This window comes from Pseudophryne corroboree, chromosome 7 (assembly GCF_028390025.1).
Source record: "Pseudophryne corroboree isolate aPseCor3 chromosome 7, aPseCor3.hap2, whole genome shotgun sequence".
NCBI classification, from domain to species: domain Eukaryota; kingdom Metazoa; phylum Chordata; class Amphibia; order Anura; family Myobatrachidae; genus Pseudophryne; species Pseudophryne corroboree.
Genome location: NC_086450.1, coordinates 275,608,663 through 275,626,572, shown reverse-complemented (window position 1 = coordinate 275,626,572; position 17,910 = coordinate 275,608,663). Strand labels below are relative to the sequence as shown.

Here is a 17,910-nt window from a genome sequence, read left to right as displayed (position 1 = left end):
ACATGTATACAATCCTTTTGAAAGCCTGTTGCAGCACTCACCCTCAATGGGCGGCTTTGGTACAAAAGTGGGTATCAGATATCCCATCTGTTACTCAAATTGGTGATGTATTTTCTCTACACACTCTTTCCCTGAAAACTCTACAGTCCAGTTATCTCCAAGAGGTGTATATTTGAACTCTCCATAGAGCTTATATAACACCAAATCAAAGGCGTCATATGGTCCTCGAGGAACAAGGATATTGTTTGAAATGCAGGACCATGATAGCGGATTATTCCCACTGCATGTGGAATTGCTATAAGCTGAAACGCTTTTGGTCCAAATTAATTGTTTACGTCAACTCACTTTTTCACACCAAGCTAACCTTTGACCCGCTTGCATGCATGGGGCTTAACTTTTCTGTTTGGATTGCACAAAAACTGGAGAGACCTGTCTTTCCTTTACTTATTACAATTATAACAGTGGCCAGGAAATGTATTTTGGCCCACTGGACTAAAAAAACAGCTCCCCAGTTGGGTGCAGTGAAACAGAAACTTCTCCAAATATTGTACTTCGAACGTAAATATGCTAGATTGGAAGCACAATCCGGTGTTCATAAATTTTATCAGAAATGGATGCCTTTTATTGCTACTCTAGACGTTCACATACAAAATCATATTATGTTGGTTTTTGAACAAGCACACCCTATTCCTAAACTTACTCGATGTACTGTTGTAGTCTCAATACTGCTTGATCCTTACTGATACTCAGTTTGTCCAGAATGCCAGATTGGTTTCTTTCCTTTCCTTCTTCTCCTCTCTTTCTATTCTATCTACTTTTATCCCACATTCCCTCAACGTCTGTATTGTAACTAGAATAGTCCCTTTTTGAATTTTTCTCATTTTGTAGGTGATTTCATTGATACATGTATAACCATGATACTCTTTAAGCTTAATTCTGATTTAATACAGTCTTGCTGAGATGCACTCAGTCTGACCTAGTCCAATTTCCCCTATCGGATTATATGGAATATAAAACCACGACTGCTTGACTAATATGTTTCCTATCTGAGAATATGCACTGCTTAGACTGATTTGTCAATGTCAACTATATTTTGTTATGTCACCTACAATTTGAATCTTTGCCTGCTGTTTTTGTCTTGATATTTCTTGAAAATCTTTAATAAAAAATTATATAAAAAAAAACAAAAAACAGCAGTTGAGACCAGACAGGAACAGGAGTAGATAGCAGGCTGGACCAGACTAAAAGTGGAGGATAGCAGTGGTGAAACCATACTGGAACTGGAGAAGACCAGGCTGGAGCTATTGAAGTGTAGCAGGCTGGACCAGACTGTAATCGGAGCGGTATAGCAGGCAGAATAAGACTGGATCTGGAAGAAAACAGTGGTACTGAACACAGGCTGAGACTCAAACTGCTGGCGTTAGTGCTGCATTCCTCAGCACACCATCAGTGGGTATTCAGTAGCTCTTGACACTTGGTACCCCTTCAGCATTGTTGTTTGCCCTTTCCTGGATATTTGACCTGTGGCATCTCACCATGCTTTCCTGCTCCACTCATTGGCATCTCTCAGTCTCTACTGCACAAGTGTAACCAGTGAATCACTTTTCTTGTTGCCAGCTTGTTCTTTTTGGCACTTTGCAGCTACACTTAGTGGTAGCCTCCTAGATTACAGTGTTCATTGAACTCTAAAGAGCCAGGGGTATCACAGAATAAGAAAATATAGTTTTCAACTGCGGTCAAGTGTTGTGTGAATAATGTACAAATATACAAATACTTAATGAGTGCTCCCAATAACACCATTATTTCTTATTCCAAAATATTCCTTTCATTAACAATATAGTTCATTAACAACATACTGTATAAAGTGTAAAGTCTAAACCATGTTTATTTAAAATTAATAAATCAGAGTTTTAAAGTTCTGTATCAATTTTACAACTCAGATTCAATTAGAACCCACTATTTACAAAAACTGAGAGGCTCTTCTTCTGGTTCCCATTATTTTTTTACTGAGATGACAATACTTGATAATATTGTGCTTTCATCTTCAGTTAGTTTATGAATAAAGAAGAGAAATAGCACAGGAACTTCACTGACGTTACTTTTCAAATGTGAGAGATGGGGGGGTTAGGGAGGACATGTCTTACCATTTGCCATCTTCTTATTCAACCACTTTTATTCTTTTCCAGTACAATTACTATTTTGTAATTGAAAAACATGCACCAGTGATTATGGTGACTGTCACAATCTACAGCCAGATAGACAGATGTCCATGACTAGGCTTTTACTTGTCAATCACCTTAGCTAGTAGAGAGGACTTTAGGGAGAAAGCGGTTAGTAATTTCCCCTTTGCTTATTTCATCTGTGGGCTGTGTATACAGTATGTGTATCTATAGTTACTAAACATTTAATACTTTTACATTGTCATTTATAGACTGTTAAAAATACCAATCATTTAATTGTAGACATTGTAAAATAAGATACAATAGGAACATTAAAAGTAAATGAGACAATTCTACTGTACAGTGTATATAGTATATATATAAATATATATATATTTTAGTGGTAGTACGTTATTTCATGTGTTCACCTTCAACACTTGCTATTTAGGAATATGTAAAACATACTGTACCCTCTACTTCGTTCATGGTTTTGTCATTTAAATAATTTTGCCAGTGTTTCTTAATTTAAATAATCAAATGCTGTGTAAAGGTCATGTTTTGAGAATTTCTCAACAGGAATAGGTTCCTACTTACTAAATTACCCAAATAAATGAATTTACTTGAGTATAATTAAGTAAATATATTTTGAGTGTACTTAAGTTGAAAAACCATGATTTACATAATACATTTGATTTTTGTTTTTTAACCTTTAACAGTGGCTCAGTGGTTTTAAATGTGGATACACATATTAAGAAACTCATCAGTAGCTTGCAGTGTACAGTACTAAATATATCCACATCATTATATATTTTGTTATTAAAAAAGTCTAACACTTGCTCATTATGTTAGGTCGCATAGCAGGCTTTGTTCAATTGGATTGTCGTTTGTGGAAAGCTGCATATCCACAGTAATATAGTAACACTTCCACAACATAAAAAATGTTTGACAGCCTAGAATATTATAATGAGCTGCAAAGGATGAAATTAGATTTAGGCAGAGGTAGAACTCTGGGAGGCAACGGAGTCATCTGCCGCCGGGCTCCTGCTCTGAAGGGGGGCACCTCTCCTCCCATTCTGTGACATTAAGTTAATTGATAGCTGTCGCTGTCTTTTCAGTGGCCGACTTCCTCATTGGTCCCTGCACCTTACACATCACACCCTTTTTATTATACTGTAGATACACATTTTGCAGGTGTCATACCCAGGATTAGAAACCACAACCCATTACACTGGAAGCAGACACCTTACTGATGAAGCTGTTTGCTCCTGTATAGGAAATATGAGAATTTTAACTATATGAAGAAGATACTCCATCAGTAAAGTGTCTGCTGTCAGTGTAACAGGTTATGGGTTCTAATCCTGGGTATGACTGCTAAGAAATGTGTGATTTAAAATAAAAGACAATTAAATGTATAAATACAGTATACACATTTTTTTCAGAACACTCCATATACACACAAATATACACACACACACACACACACACACACACACACACACACACACACACATACATACATATATTTATCTTAATATAGGAAATAGGGGGGCACCAATATTTATCTTGCCTCCGGGCAACTGTGACGAACTTACACCACTGGATTTAGGGGTCTATACATAAAGCAGAGAAAAGGCTTTTCTCTGCTTCATGCTATAATGGAGCAGGTTACTATTCTCAGTGATATCGAGAGAGGGGGGGAGAGGGTACAAATTATCCAGGCCCAGGTCTGATGGAGGGGCCCAGTGAGGTTCCAGTAGGGGCCCAGACCCCCTCCCCCTTACCTGGCAGCAGCAGCTGCAGCTCTTCTCCCCAGCCCAGCACATTCTGCTGTGTACTGGGCTGCAGTGTGGCCATGGAGGCACTTAAAATAAAAAATTCCAGTATTTTTTTCTAAGGGTACATGACCACACCTCCTGTGATTAGGCCACACCCCTTGAAAAGTACCCGGGCCGAGCCTGGCTCTCGACTGCCCTGACTATTCTTGACTTCTCCAGCGGCACCCCACTCCGCGGTTGAATCACAGTTCAGGTTGCGGTAACCCTGAAGTTACCGCAACCTGAACTGTGGTGCATTCACTGCAGGGAAGCTTAATGCTTCCCTGCTCTCTGTATGCACCTGTCACTGGCCCTGACCTCCCATCAGCCACTGCGGTTTTCCGGGAGGTCAGCCAGCGGCGCATGCACAGAAGGACCTGCCGGCTGACTTCAAGACTGCAGAGGAGTGCAGCTAGAGGAGCCAGCGTCGCTGGAGCCCAGGATACCGCATCGCTTTGGTGGAAGGGTGACCATGCATGAATTGCTACTATTAATAGCTATATATCGCATCAGACCGATGCGATATATAGTGATAAGTATCAATTTATTTTTTGTTTCATATATGAATAGACCCCATAGGGCAAGATGCATCAATACTTGGAGAGTGATAAAATACAGAAAGAAAAAGTACCAGCCAGTCAGCTCCTACAGTAACTGTCATTTTTTAAACACAGGCCTAATTCAGGTTGAATTGTAAATAGCGAACCACAGCCTGTAACATGGCAGTTAGGAGCTGCTGGCTGTAACATTTTCTCTTTCCTTTTTATCACTCTCCAAGTGATGATGTATCTAGCCTTTAGAATGTGTTCCTGATATTAGCAAAGCTTTTTATTTGTGCAAACAAACCAAATTCCCATGAAGTTAGTATAAATTACTAAGCAACCGCCGGATTCAGTGATACACTATCTGTTTGGGCTAAGGCGTAATAAGGTGTGTATGCACTGTGTAAAATACCTTTCTGTGAAGTTGCCATGGACTGTACGTGAAGGCACTGCCTGCTAATAACTTAGATTGGCTCAGGGTAACTTGTTGGTTTTTCAGACATCTCGGTGGGATGTAATGGAGTCTGAGATTGCCGGAGGTGCGGGATGCCGGCTGATCTCTGACCTTTTTTTAAAGGAGCAAACACTTACAAGGCAAAACCATGCCTTGTAAGTGATTGCCCCTTTAAAAAAAAGTCCAAGATCAGTCGGCATCCTGCACCTCCAACGATCTCGGACTCCATTACATCTGCCGCGTGTTTGGAGAGTATGAAGCCAATGTTTCTCATACTTGACTATTCAGGAGATGTATCAAACCTTCCAAAGAGCACAAATGGAGAAGTGGCCCATAGCTAATATTCAACTTCTAGCTATCATCAATTACATTCTGTAAAATCATAGCTAGAAGCTGATTGGTTCCTAAGGGCAATTTCTCTACCTGTCCTCTTTAGAAGGTTTGACACATCCCCCTGTTTCTTTAAGACCTCCATGCCCACCATTCCTTAAATTGTTGTACAGTATTTGTGTGGCATCAACTGTTGCAGCAATATTTGTCACCTGTGAAACAAACATCTCACTCTAAAAATTACAAAGGCCTTTTTTTATTATACCTTGTAGACAAAAAGAAATAGAGAATTTGCTCAGACCTGTTTTTATAATAGTGTAAATAACTGGTGTAAGTATACTTGATTTGAATACTGTATAGCATTAATTTCTACCCCTTTTTATTTCAGACGTTAGCTTTATGACACAGACGAAGGCGGAAACGTATCAAAGCTTTGAGCGGAGATAAAGTGGAGTGAGATCAAGTATGAACTAATCAGCTTCCAGCTGTCACTTTACAGGTTGCGTATGAAATATGACAGTTCCCAGTCCCAACTTTGAGTTGCAAGAAGTGAAAAATAGGATTTTAATTACCTACCGGTAAATCCTTTTCTCATAGTCCGTAGAGGATGCTGGGTCCACATTAGTACCATGAGGTATAGACGGGTCCCTTGGGAGCCATGGGCACTTTAAGAGTTTAATAGTGTGGGCTGGCTCCTCCCTCTATGCCCCTCCTACCAGACTCAGTCTAGAAACTGTGCCAGAGGAGACGCACATACTTCGAGAGAAAGAAATACACAGATAGTGGTGAGATTCACACCAGCTCACACATAACAACAGAAATCCAAGCAAACCAGCTTGAAACAATTCAGCAATGGCTGAACAACAGTAGTTAAACAAGTAACAATGCAGTACTTAACCAAGTAACATTGCTGTACTTAACTAAGTAACAAATGCAGGAAAACGAAGCGCTGGGCGGACGCCCAGCATCCTCTATGGACTACAAGAAAAGGATTTACCGGTAGGTAATTAAAATCCTATTTTCTCTTGCGTCCTAGAGGATGCTGGGGTCCACATTAGTACCATGGGCATGTACCAAAGCTCCCAGTATGGGAGGGAGAGTGCGGAGGCTCCTGCAGAACCGACTGACCAAAGTATCGAACTTGTAGAACTTAGCAAATGTGTTCGATCCTGACCAAGTAGCCGCTCGGCAAAGTTGTAAAGCCGAGACACCCTGGGCAGCCACCCAGGAAGAACCCACTTTACGAGTAGAGTGGTACTTAACAGATTTTGGACATGGCAAGCCTGCCATTGAGTAAGCATGCTGGATAGTACACCTGATCCAGCGAGAAATCATCTGCTTAGAAGCAGGACACCCAACCCTGTTAGGATCATAAAGGACAAACAGAGCATCCAACTTTCTGTGACAAGAAGTTCTCTTCATATAAATCTTCAAAGCCCATACAACATCCAAGGACTTTGAAGTAATTGAGGAGTCAGTAGCCACTGGCACCACAATAGGTTGGTTGATATGAAAAGCCGACACAACCTTCGGAAGAAATTGCTGACGTGTCCTGAGCTCAGCTCTATCTTCATGGAAAATCAAGTAGGGGCTCTTGCAGGACAATGCCCCCAATTCCGACACACATCTAGCAGATACAATGCCTATAGTGTGACCGCCTTCCAAGTAAGAAACTTGACCTCAACCTCCTGTAAAGGTTCAAACCAATCCAACTGCAGGAACTGCAGCACCACATTAAGATCCCAAGATGCCGTAGGAGGCATAAAGGGAGGCTGGATGTGCAGAACCCCTTTCAAAAAAGTTTGAACCTCAGGGAGGACAGCCAATTGTTTCTGGAAGAAAATGGACAAGGCTGAAATCTGGACTTTTACGGAGCCCAAACGTAGGCCCACCTCCACACCTGCTTGCAGAAAGAGGAGAAACCACCACAGTTGAAACTCCACTTTAGGAAACTTCTTGGATTCACACCAAGACACATACTTTTCCAAATTCGATGGTAGTGTTTAGACATTACTCCTTTCCTAGCCTGTATCTGGGTAGGAATAACCTTGTTCAGAATGCCCTTCCGAGCTAAGATCTGGCTTTCAACCTCCATGCCATCAAACGTAGCCGTGGTAATTCTTGATAAGCGAACGGCCCCTGTTGCAGAAGGTCTTCTCGAATAGGAAGAGGCCTCAGATCTTCCAGTAGTAACTCCAGAAGATCCGCGTACCAAGCCCTTCTTGGCCAGTCCGGAGCAATGAGGATCACTTGAACTCTTGTTCTTTTGATTATTTTGAGGATCGTTGGGATGAGTGGAAGTGGAGGGAACACATACACTGACTTGAATACCCACGGAGTTACCAGAGCACCCTCCGCCACTGCGTGTGGGTCCCTCGACCTGAAACAGTACCTCCAAAGCTTCTTGTTGAGGCAGGAGGCCATCATGTCTATTTGAGGTATGCCCCAAAAACTTGTCACCTCTGCAAACACCTCTGGGTGGAGGCCCCACTCTCCTGGATGGAAATCGTGTCTGCTGAGGAAGTCCGCTTCCCAGTTGTCCACCCCCAGAATGAAGATTGCTGACAGCGCCACCACGTGCTTTTCCGCCCAGAGGATGATTCTTTTACCTCTGACATTGCAGCTCTGCTCTTCATTCCGCCTTGTCGGTTTATGTAGGCCACTGTTGTTACATTGTCCGACTGAACCTGAATGGCCTGATCTTTCAGAAAATGTGCCACTTGCAGAAGACCGTTGTACATGGTCCTTAGTTCCAGAATGTTTATCGGAAGGATGGATTCCAGACTTGACCACCTTTCTTGGAAGTTTTTCCCTTGGGTGACTGCTCCTCAAACTCTGAGACTTGAATCCGTGGTTAGGAGGATCCAATTCTGAATCCCGAACCTGCAGCCCTCTAGTAGGTGAGAAGTTTGCAGCCACCAGAGGAGCGATATTGTGGCTTTCAGTGACAGACATATACTCTGGTGCATGTGAAGATGAGATCCCAACCATTTGTCCAGGAGATCCAGTTGGAAAAACTGTGCATGAAATCTTCTGTACTGTAGAGCCTCATAGGAGGCAACCATCTTTCCCAGAAGGCGAATGCACTGATGAATCAATACCCGGGCGTGCTTCAGGACATCCCGGGCCATTGCTTATATCACCAATGCTTTCTCCTCTGGCAGAAAACCCTCTGCAATTCCGTGTCGAGGATCATCCCTAGGAAGGACAGTCTCCTTGTCGGCACCAAATGCGACTTTGGAAGATTCAGGATCCATCCATGATCCTGGAGTAGTTGAGTTGAGAGAGCAATGCTCTGCAACAGCTTCTCCCTGGAAGATGCTTTTATCAGCTGATCGTCCAGATAAGGAATTATGTTCACACCCTGCTTGCGGAGGAGTAGCATCATCTCTGCCATGCCCTTGGTGAACACCCTCGGTGCCGTGGAGAGACCAAATGTTAGTGCCTGGAACTGATAGTGACAGCCCAGCAGCGCAAATCTGAGATAAGTCTGGTGAGATAGCCAGATCGGAATGTGAAGGTATGCATCCTTGATATCCAGGAATACTAGAAATTCCCCCTCCTCCAGACCTGAGATTACCGCTTTCAGGGACTCCATCTTGAATATGACTTCCCTCAAATAAGGATTCAATGACTTTAGATTCAATATTGGCCTGACCAAACCATCCGGTTTTGGTAGTACAAACAGGTCTGAGTAATAACCCTTGTTTGTTGAGTGAGGTGGAACTGGAACAATAACATTTGACTTTAGCAATTTTTGAATGCCTTCCTGTAGGATAGCACTTTCCGTCAGCAAAGCTGGTAAGCCTGATTTGAAGAATCTGTGAGGCGGGAGTTCTTGAACTCTAGGCCTGATGACGCCCAGACATGACTGAAATTTCAAAATCTTGCTCCCACCTGCCCGATCTCCAGGCTGGGATGTCCACCGTCATGCTATGGATTTTGAGGAAGCAGAACCAGGTTTCTGTTCATGTGAACCTGTTGGTGCAGATTTTCTGAATTTCGCACTACCTCCTCTAAAGAAAGTGGAAAGGTGTTTGGAATTTTTACTTTCGCGGTCCGAAAGGACTGCATTTTAGATGTAGGATAAGATTTCCTAGTAGGTGGTGTAGCTGAGGGAAGGAATGTTGACTTACCTGCAGTTGCCATGGAGATCCATGCATCTAATGCTTCCCCAAACAGAGCCTGACCTGTGAAGGGTAGGTTCTCCACACTCTTCTTGGATTCTGCATCCGCAGACCATTGGCACAGCCAAAGACCCCTGCATGCCGAGACAGCCATGGAAGAAGACCTTGCATTGAGATGGCCAAGGTCCTTCATGGCCTCCACCATGAAACCTGCAGAGTCCTGTATGTGATGTAAGAACAATTAAATGTCACTTCTATCCATAGAATCTATTTCCTCTAGTAATGTGCCTGACCACTTTACTATGGCTTTAGAAATCCATGCACACACAATAGTAGGCCTTAAAACTACGCCAGTAGCTGTGTATAATGATTTGAGTGTAGTCTCAATCTTATGGTCAGCCGGCTCTTTCAAAGCAGTGGATCCTGGGACAGGTAAAACCACTTTTTTAGACAACCTAGACACAGAAGCGTCTACTACAGGCGGGATTTCCAAGTTTTACCTGTCCTCCTCAGGGAAAGGAAAAGCAATGAGAACCCTTTTTGGGATCTGGAATTTTTTCTCCGGGTTTTTCCAGGATTTTTCAAACAATGCGTTTAATTCCTTAGATGCAGGGAATGTAATAGAGGATTTCTTATTATCAGTAAAGTAAGTCTCCTCTGCTGGCTCAGGTACCTTATCAGTAATGTGTAAAATGTCCCTAATAGCCTCAATCATGAGTTGCACCCCTTTAGCAAGGGATGCATTTCCCCCCTGTATATACCCATCACCGTCCCCTGTATCAGAGTCGGTATCCATGTCAACTTGCATTATCTGGGAAAGAGCATGCTTCTTAGGGTAAATAATTGGGATCTTTGAAGAGGTATTGGGAGCTGAGTACGACAAAACCTCAACAGACTTTCTCAAAACCTGTGTTTTAGTCTCATTTTGAGCTATCCGAGATGAAATCTGGGATATCATTCCTCTAATAGAATCCACCCATGGGGGTTCAGATTCAGGAGGCTGAGACAGTATATTACAGTCCTGAGTACAAGGAATAGACTCTTCAGGAGAAGATACACACTCTGCAGCACAGGTTACAGAGTTCTTAGACATGTTTATGTGAGCTATACAAACACACAGGAAAATGCAGACACAGTTTCCCCCAGAGTAGCCTCAGAGAGACACAGAGTATAAGGAGCCAGCCACACAGCGACCCAGTAGGCCGTTTATACAATAAATAGTTGGCACTTCCTGAATAACCTTAATAGATTAAACAGCTAATATCTCACTCTCCCCCGCTGTCCAAAACACCCTGGTACCGCAGAGGTGAGCTGGAGTTATGTGGAGGGCAGCTCTCCCTGTCAGCGTCTCTTCAGTGTGATCTGCAGGGAGAAAATGGTGCTGGTGAGTGCTGGATCCGCTCTGAGGAAGAAGCTCCGCCCCCTGTAATTGCGCATCTTCCCGCTTTCATTGTTTATACTGGCCTGAGGTGATTTGGCTGCTAACAGTGGAATTAGCCCCTGTTAGCATCTGTGACCAGTGTAGGATATGTGCACTGGCCCATTGGGCCCCTTACTGTGCCGCACTACAGGTACTGCTGACCCCTCCAGAGCGCAGCCTGTCAGAGCTGCGCTCCTACCCTTGTGCCATCATTTCCCGCCGGTAACCCACTTACCGGGGCGTCGACATCATACTCACCACTATTAGGGGGTGGGCTTGCAATCAGCACCCTTAGGAGCTCAGTATCCTATCAGCGGAGATAGAGAACCATTAACCACAGCAGCCTCCCTGTACCTAACTCTTTTAAAAAAACAATAAAACTAGAAAAACTCCTAGGAGTTCCCCTAGTTGTGACCGGCTCCACCGGGCACATTTTCTAAACTGAGTCTGGTAGGAGGGGCATAGAGGGAGGAGCCAGCCCACACTATTAAATTCTTAAAGTTCCCATGGCTCCCAAGGGACCAGTCTATACCCCATGGTACTAATGTGGACCCCAGCATCCTCTAGGACGTAAGAGAAATAGCAAATACCAGCAGGAAAATATCCAATACTAACTGCATTGCTGAGGATCTTCTTTAAACTTAAAAAATTGAATTTGGGCTGCCTTGCCATTGTTTATACACAATGAAAAACTGACATACTCTCAAATATTCAAGTACCAATACTTTTTTCTCATTTCTGAGTATTTATTATTTTTAACAAATACATTAAAAAGAAAAAAAAAACTATATTATGTGATATAAATAGTTTATTTACATTACAGAAAAACGTCAAGACAATGTATACTATTTCAAATATATCCATACATATTCAAATATATCTGTAGTACATGTTTTCATTGGTGTAGATTACCACAAAAGCAAGGCAACATGTGTAGGTCTTTTGTCCTTATCTTGACTAATATTAATCTAGTCCAAGGTCTCCTCTGGTAGTTTTGCCATTGTGGAAACATGCGCGCTTCAGATTAACCTTGTCGATGCTCTGGTTGTGTTATCTGAACTGTAGTGGCCTGTGTTTTGCTTTTGCCTGTGGATCCTGTTGCTTCTTGGACATTTTCTGTAAGGAAAAACACATCAGTAAATACTTTGGCTTTAGGGATAAAGGTAAGACAATATTTTTATGCATTTTGTTCCTTACAATATTTTCTTTTTTTCTGTTATAAAAAATAATGATTTTATAAAACAATAGTTTGTCAAATACTGTAATAAATGGTGGAACATCCGTTATTATCTATTTACATGTTTTTCCTGGCCCAAATTTTCCTTTTGGGCCTAATAAAAAGGTTAGGTTGAAGATGGACAAATATTAGACACAAACCTTACACTATAAATAAAATACAATCAGAGCTGAATACAAAAAGGATTCTACTTAATCCTCAAAAAACAGTGAAAACATGTAAATAATTACTTTTATGCCAGCTCAGTTATCTGTGTACATAGAACAGATGATTTAATAGCATAGACAAAACCAGATTATGGAGAAACGAACATCCAATTTTAGATTTTTTTTAAATTGTTTTGACCTCATTAGGGGGCATATATATTACAATCAGCATTTTTAATGCGGATGTGATAAATATTTTTTGTATGAATTCGCAAAATGAAAATTAACATTTTTATGCAAATGTATTAATTTTCTCATTCCAGGAGACGGGCTCTGATAACAGTACATTTTGGTGCAGAGCTGAAAGCACTGAGGTAGCATAATGCTTTTACACTGCTTCCTGGTTCGGGGCTCCGGTGCGCATTGTGCATGCACTGTTGCCAGAGGCTACTGCTCTGTAAAAATCTGCAAATTAGTAGCCCATAGCCCATATGCCGTCTGGAGATGGTTCGGATTACGGAGCTTGGTAAATCTGACAGTTTTGTGCCCTGACAAAAATCTACAGTATGGGGGATGCGACTGCTGTCAGAAATGGAGGACCACGGTACATATAGTATGTCTGATATGTACAGAAGTTACTCCATACTGCTTTCAGATTTGCTGGTGTGACTGAAAATGAATGTGTTTGGGAATATCCCACAAACAGTATTGGATTGGAGCATGAAGGACACCCAAGATGGTAATGCAGTGGTACCATGGGAATGAAGTGGGAGGGCGTGTGTCCAGCCTCCCCAGATGCTTGGCCAGCCATTAGAGACCATGTAACTGACCTTTAATAGAGTAAAAATGTATAATTTGAATGCACTGTCTGGAACTTGGCAATAGAATAGGTGGTGGGGCACTGAGGCCAAACAGGGATCTGGGCCCCTGTGGTCCAGTCCAACCCTGCTCACAAATATTATTGGATAACTAGGCCCCTAGATATCAATCTGTAGATTACATAACAATCACTGCTATTGTACAACCTGTAAGTAATTTATTGTTATGTGGATTAAAAGTAGGAATACAACTGTACACTTTAAAATAGAGAAAAATGAAAACACTAATGCCCAGATTTAAAAAGCCTCGGAGAGTAATAAATTGCACAGTGATAATTACCAACCAACCAGCTCCTAACTGTCATGTTACAGGCTGTGTTTGAAAAATTTAGGAGCTGATTGGTTGGTACTTTACTACCGTGCAATTTATCACTCTCCAAGGATTGATAAATCTGGGCATAAAACACAATTTGAGCCAATACAGTGCCTTCATGAGGTTTTTTTCTATCATATTCTAGGCCCATAACTGGTTCCCCAAAGGCAAACTTGTACATATAAATAACTGCTGAAGCTTAACATTTGTAGCATACCAGGTAACAAACATTCCACTTTTCATAAATCATTTAGAGTCATAGTCAGCCTATATAAATTATTATTTGTTATCATTGTTATGATTGTGAGGAAATTATGCACATATGATCATAAATGTAAACAATAAATACTATAGAGACATAAAAAGACACTTTCCAAACAGGAAAAGAAAACAAATAATTTCAAATGTAGCATATTTATTATAATAATAAGTTTTATATGTTTATTTTTCCTTTACTTTATATTGTAGGAAATATGTTGATATTCTAGTAATGGTTATTTGTGTTAAAGCAAGTCTTAAATGATTTAGGAGGCACAATTAATGCATATATCCGTGTACTTAGAAACCAAAAGTGCAGGCAGGCCAACCGTTGTAAAATATTAATGGTTTTCTGGAGGTTTATATACATTAATCCATACACTTTATTTCCTTCCTAATCCATTATACGGTGTTCAATCAAGCGAGCATCATCAATGTTCACTGCTGAGAAGCTACAAACCTGTGATGACAGGGAACATTTTCTAAGTAATATACCTTTCTATTGTTTCTAGTTGAATGAATTTTATACTTCACTTGACCAACTTCCCCACTGCACTGGAAAGCTTTGTAATGTCTCTTTCATTTGCTATAGGCAGATCCCTACTTGCTGCTTATCCCCAGTGGCATTTTAGCAACATACAATTTCTTTCTGCCTTAAATTTGCCAAAAGCAGACAAGACATCAGCTGCAGAGGGAGGTAATGTGGGCACTGACTTGTCTAGAGTAAATACATTAGCGCAGGTTATTATTTTAAGCACTTTAATTTACAGACGAATCAATACACCACTTGACACTATGTTTCCCACTGTCCTTCAGCATGCAGATATACTGCTGTTTAAGTAATGGTCTTTTCTAAGTAAATTTATATTCTAGGATATAGGGAAAAAAATACACTATGAATATATATGATTAGGATAATCTCCCTGGTGAAGTCTGTGATCAAGAAACGCATTGCAGCATGGCCTGGCATTTAAACAAGCACATAGCATTATCCACAGTATTACAAATAAAGTAGGAGTCTGGCAGATCCATATCCTGTTGTGAACGTATCAGTTATGCTGGGCATACATACTACAATTATCTGGCCGATCTGCCCAATATCAGCGGATTAGCCGGATAACTGCAGCATGCATGTGGCTGACTGACCTGAAAAATACTGATCGGTCGGGCATGCCGGATCATCCAGAATGTCCCTATGATGCAATGTTTCAAGTGTCATGTTGGCCACATGGCGCATTGTATGCCCTAACACGGTAAACCGAGGGATATTCCCCTGCTTCTTCACATGGGAAGGAATGGGGAAATGTTTCCTCCCTGGGGACGGAGCGCCGATATCATGTGACATATGCTGTCTGAGATCTCGCAGTGTATGTCCCAGATATCGTCTGTGGCAAGTAAAATGCAACGGTCTAACAGGCATTTTATCTGACCGTGTATGCCCAGCATTACTGTTTACATGCCTCCATTGATTTTTAACTCCTGCACTCACTTTGTAATCTCTTATGCTGGGCATGCATGGATAAAATGCCTGTCAGGCTGACATGCATTTTATCTGCCACTGACGATATCCGGGACATACACTGTCAGTCACCACAGAGGTTTGACTAAACGACAGTGTGTGCTTGGTCTGGGCCCTTTAATAAATATACAATATTTAATAGCAAAATACTGCTAGTGCATGCATGATAATGTGCCAGATTAATAACAGCAATACATTATACAAAATACACCATAGTCCTGTTCAGTATAAGGTAATACATATAATATATAATTAAAGTGCACATTCTGTAACCTGATCCCTAAAGGAGGTGGTGGACCCTCAGGCAGAGGGGCCCACTGATAGTTTCCCCTGTGGCTCTGTGGGCCAGACCAACCCTGGTCTTGATCAATCCCTCCAAAGCAGGTTAAGAAAACTGTGACATTACAGCATAAACATGTTTCCAAAACTGTATGGCAAGCTGATTATTAACATATAATTAGAGTGTGAAATGTATCGTTTGTAGTGATCAAAGGCAGTGGAATGTGGTAATTATTAAAACCATTGACCCACTGTTCACTTTTCAAATTGGTGCTTTATTACTCTTACTGTACATGTATGCCAAATGCATTCTTTTTTATAGACTGTCCAGTAATGGGAAACTTGATATAATTCAATGACGTTCATGGCCTACACTTGCCTCAAAATTTCACCATATGGTATTCAGAACTCCCAATGCTGCAAAATAGTCACACAAGCCTTCATATATTACATGTACTCAAATAACTTCCCAATACAGTATATCCCCCTACATGCCCTCTCACTTGCCACTTACACCTCACGTGTTACTCAGGTCTCGCATATGCTGCTCACACTTTACATACAGTACTTCCCCTACATTTAATTCACACCATCCCTACATGCCATTGCTCACTAGCTAATCTATTAAAAATACTTACCTTCAAAGTTAGAGATCACTGAAGAAGTAGGGAACACACATGGTGCAGAATACACTGCACTTCCTCCTTCTCCAGGACCGGAGTGCTACATGACCTCCCTGTGTCATGCATTGAATGATAAATACTTTATGATAACTCAGAGACTAATCAGATCAGGAGAATAGAGCAGGATGGTGCAGATAAAAGCTTGGATGCTTGTGGGATGTCCTATTGCCCACCATTGATATTTACTAGTAGATTAATTATCCATTGTCCTAGATTTTATTCTGTCTGATCAAAGTTGTTGCCTTCAAAAATGTATTCATACACAAATACAAAACATTCTAAATCACTAATTAGTACTGTCATTTGCAATACTTCATTTTTTTTATTTTAAAGATGCATAATAGCATTATGTTTCTTTGTTGAAAAATTCAAATACAATTCCAGTGGTTCTCTGCATGGTGAATATTCTTCACTAGTGTCTGTCATTGAAATGGGAATCTGGTCATTTTATTTTCAACACTAACAAGCTATCTCAAAATCTGCCACATAGTGCCTACAGGTTTGACAGCTCTTGCAATCTTAAAGCTGAGATAATTGAAGCAGCTGATGGCATCTTAATGGCGCTCCTGAATAAAACTGTTTACTCAGTAAATGAAGTAGTATCTGTTGAATGGATGTGCCCTCATTTCATTGACTGTCATACAATATAAGCATTTCCAGCATGATTCATACAGAATGTCATCCATCAAGGTAAATAAAGCACTGTTTACTGTGATGTACTATTCAGACACTTTATCCTAAAACTTATTCCTCTACAAATTAAACTGTCAAATCAATTGCATGAATGAAGAGTTAAAATTGCTCTGGTACTAGGGATGAATCTATACAATTTAGCATGGAATATGTAACCAGCACATCATTTATCTAGATTGGATGTGCATGCAGCTGCTACTTCCAATAATGTTTATTTATTATTCTTTGTTACTTTACTCCTTATACCTTTTTTATCTTTAGTGTGCATCCATGTGATTGACGGACACCGTGCTTATCTTCTTGAAGATTTCAGTCACAACTAAATCAATACGCCATTAAAGAAGATTCTTTAAGATTTTACTACACACTTCTTTTTTAATACATAAACTAAAGTAGTGTCTTGCAAGAAACTAGAGCCCAATTTAACTAAAGTCTACTGAGGCTATGCACTAGTAAACTATGTTTACTATGATGATTAACGGAGTATAAATTATATGACGTTTAACTGAGGAATATAATACTGTCCTACTAAACAAAACGTTTAAAATGTTTCAAGCTAATAGAAAGCACCCCAAAGGATTTGTGCACACAGCTATCATTGCATAGGGAGGAAGAATCCTTGATTTCTTGGCATTTGGTAGTCAACTTGAGTAAAATTTTGCATAGTACTGAACAAATGATTAGAATGCTGGCACCTTGGGGACACCAACCTTGCATATATTTCCTTGCACCTCTGAAAGGTATGCAGGAAAATGTGTTACAGTATATTCGGGTACCATAATTCTCTGTGATATTCACAGCTGCACATCATGACCCACGGTACTGAGAACTGAATCGCCAACTTCAACCTAAACATTTCAGGGATACTGGAAATATTCATGCAACGGGTAGAATCAATTAGCAGCCTTGGGAAGATGGTTCATACATATTTGTTAACATTTTAAAATTACTTCCATTCATAATTTGCTGTTGAGCAGGTAAGCATATAAGCAATATACTTCAAGGATTGCATGTGTGGATCTCCAACCAACAAATAGTGAAGCACATTATATTTAATT

General features: G+C 40.8%; 1 protein-coding gene across 1 annotated transcript in view; it reads right to left on the bottom strand.

Moving 5' to 3' along the window:
* Positions 1-11,636: 11,636 nt before the first annotated feature.
* TMEFF2 (transmembrane protein with EGF like and two follistatin like domains 2) overlaps positions 11,637-17,910 on the bottom strand; it is a 1,119,215-nt gene continuing 1,112,941 nt past the window's right edge. Inside the window, exon 10 of the mRNA XM_063934150.1 lies at positions 11,637-11,962. Coding sequence (XP_063790220.1) covers positions 11,866-11,962 — 97 coding nt within the window. The 3' untranslated portion in view covers positions 11,637-11,865. The remainder of the gene's footprint in view (positions 11,963-17,910) is intronic.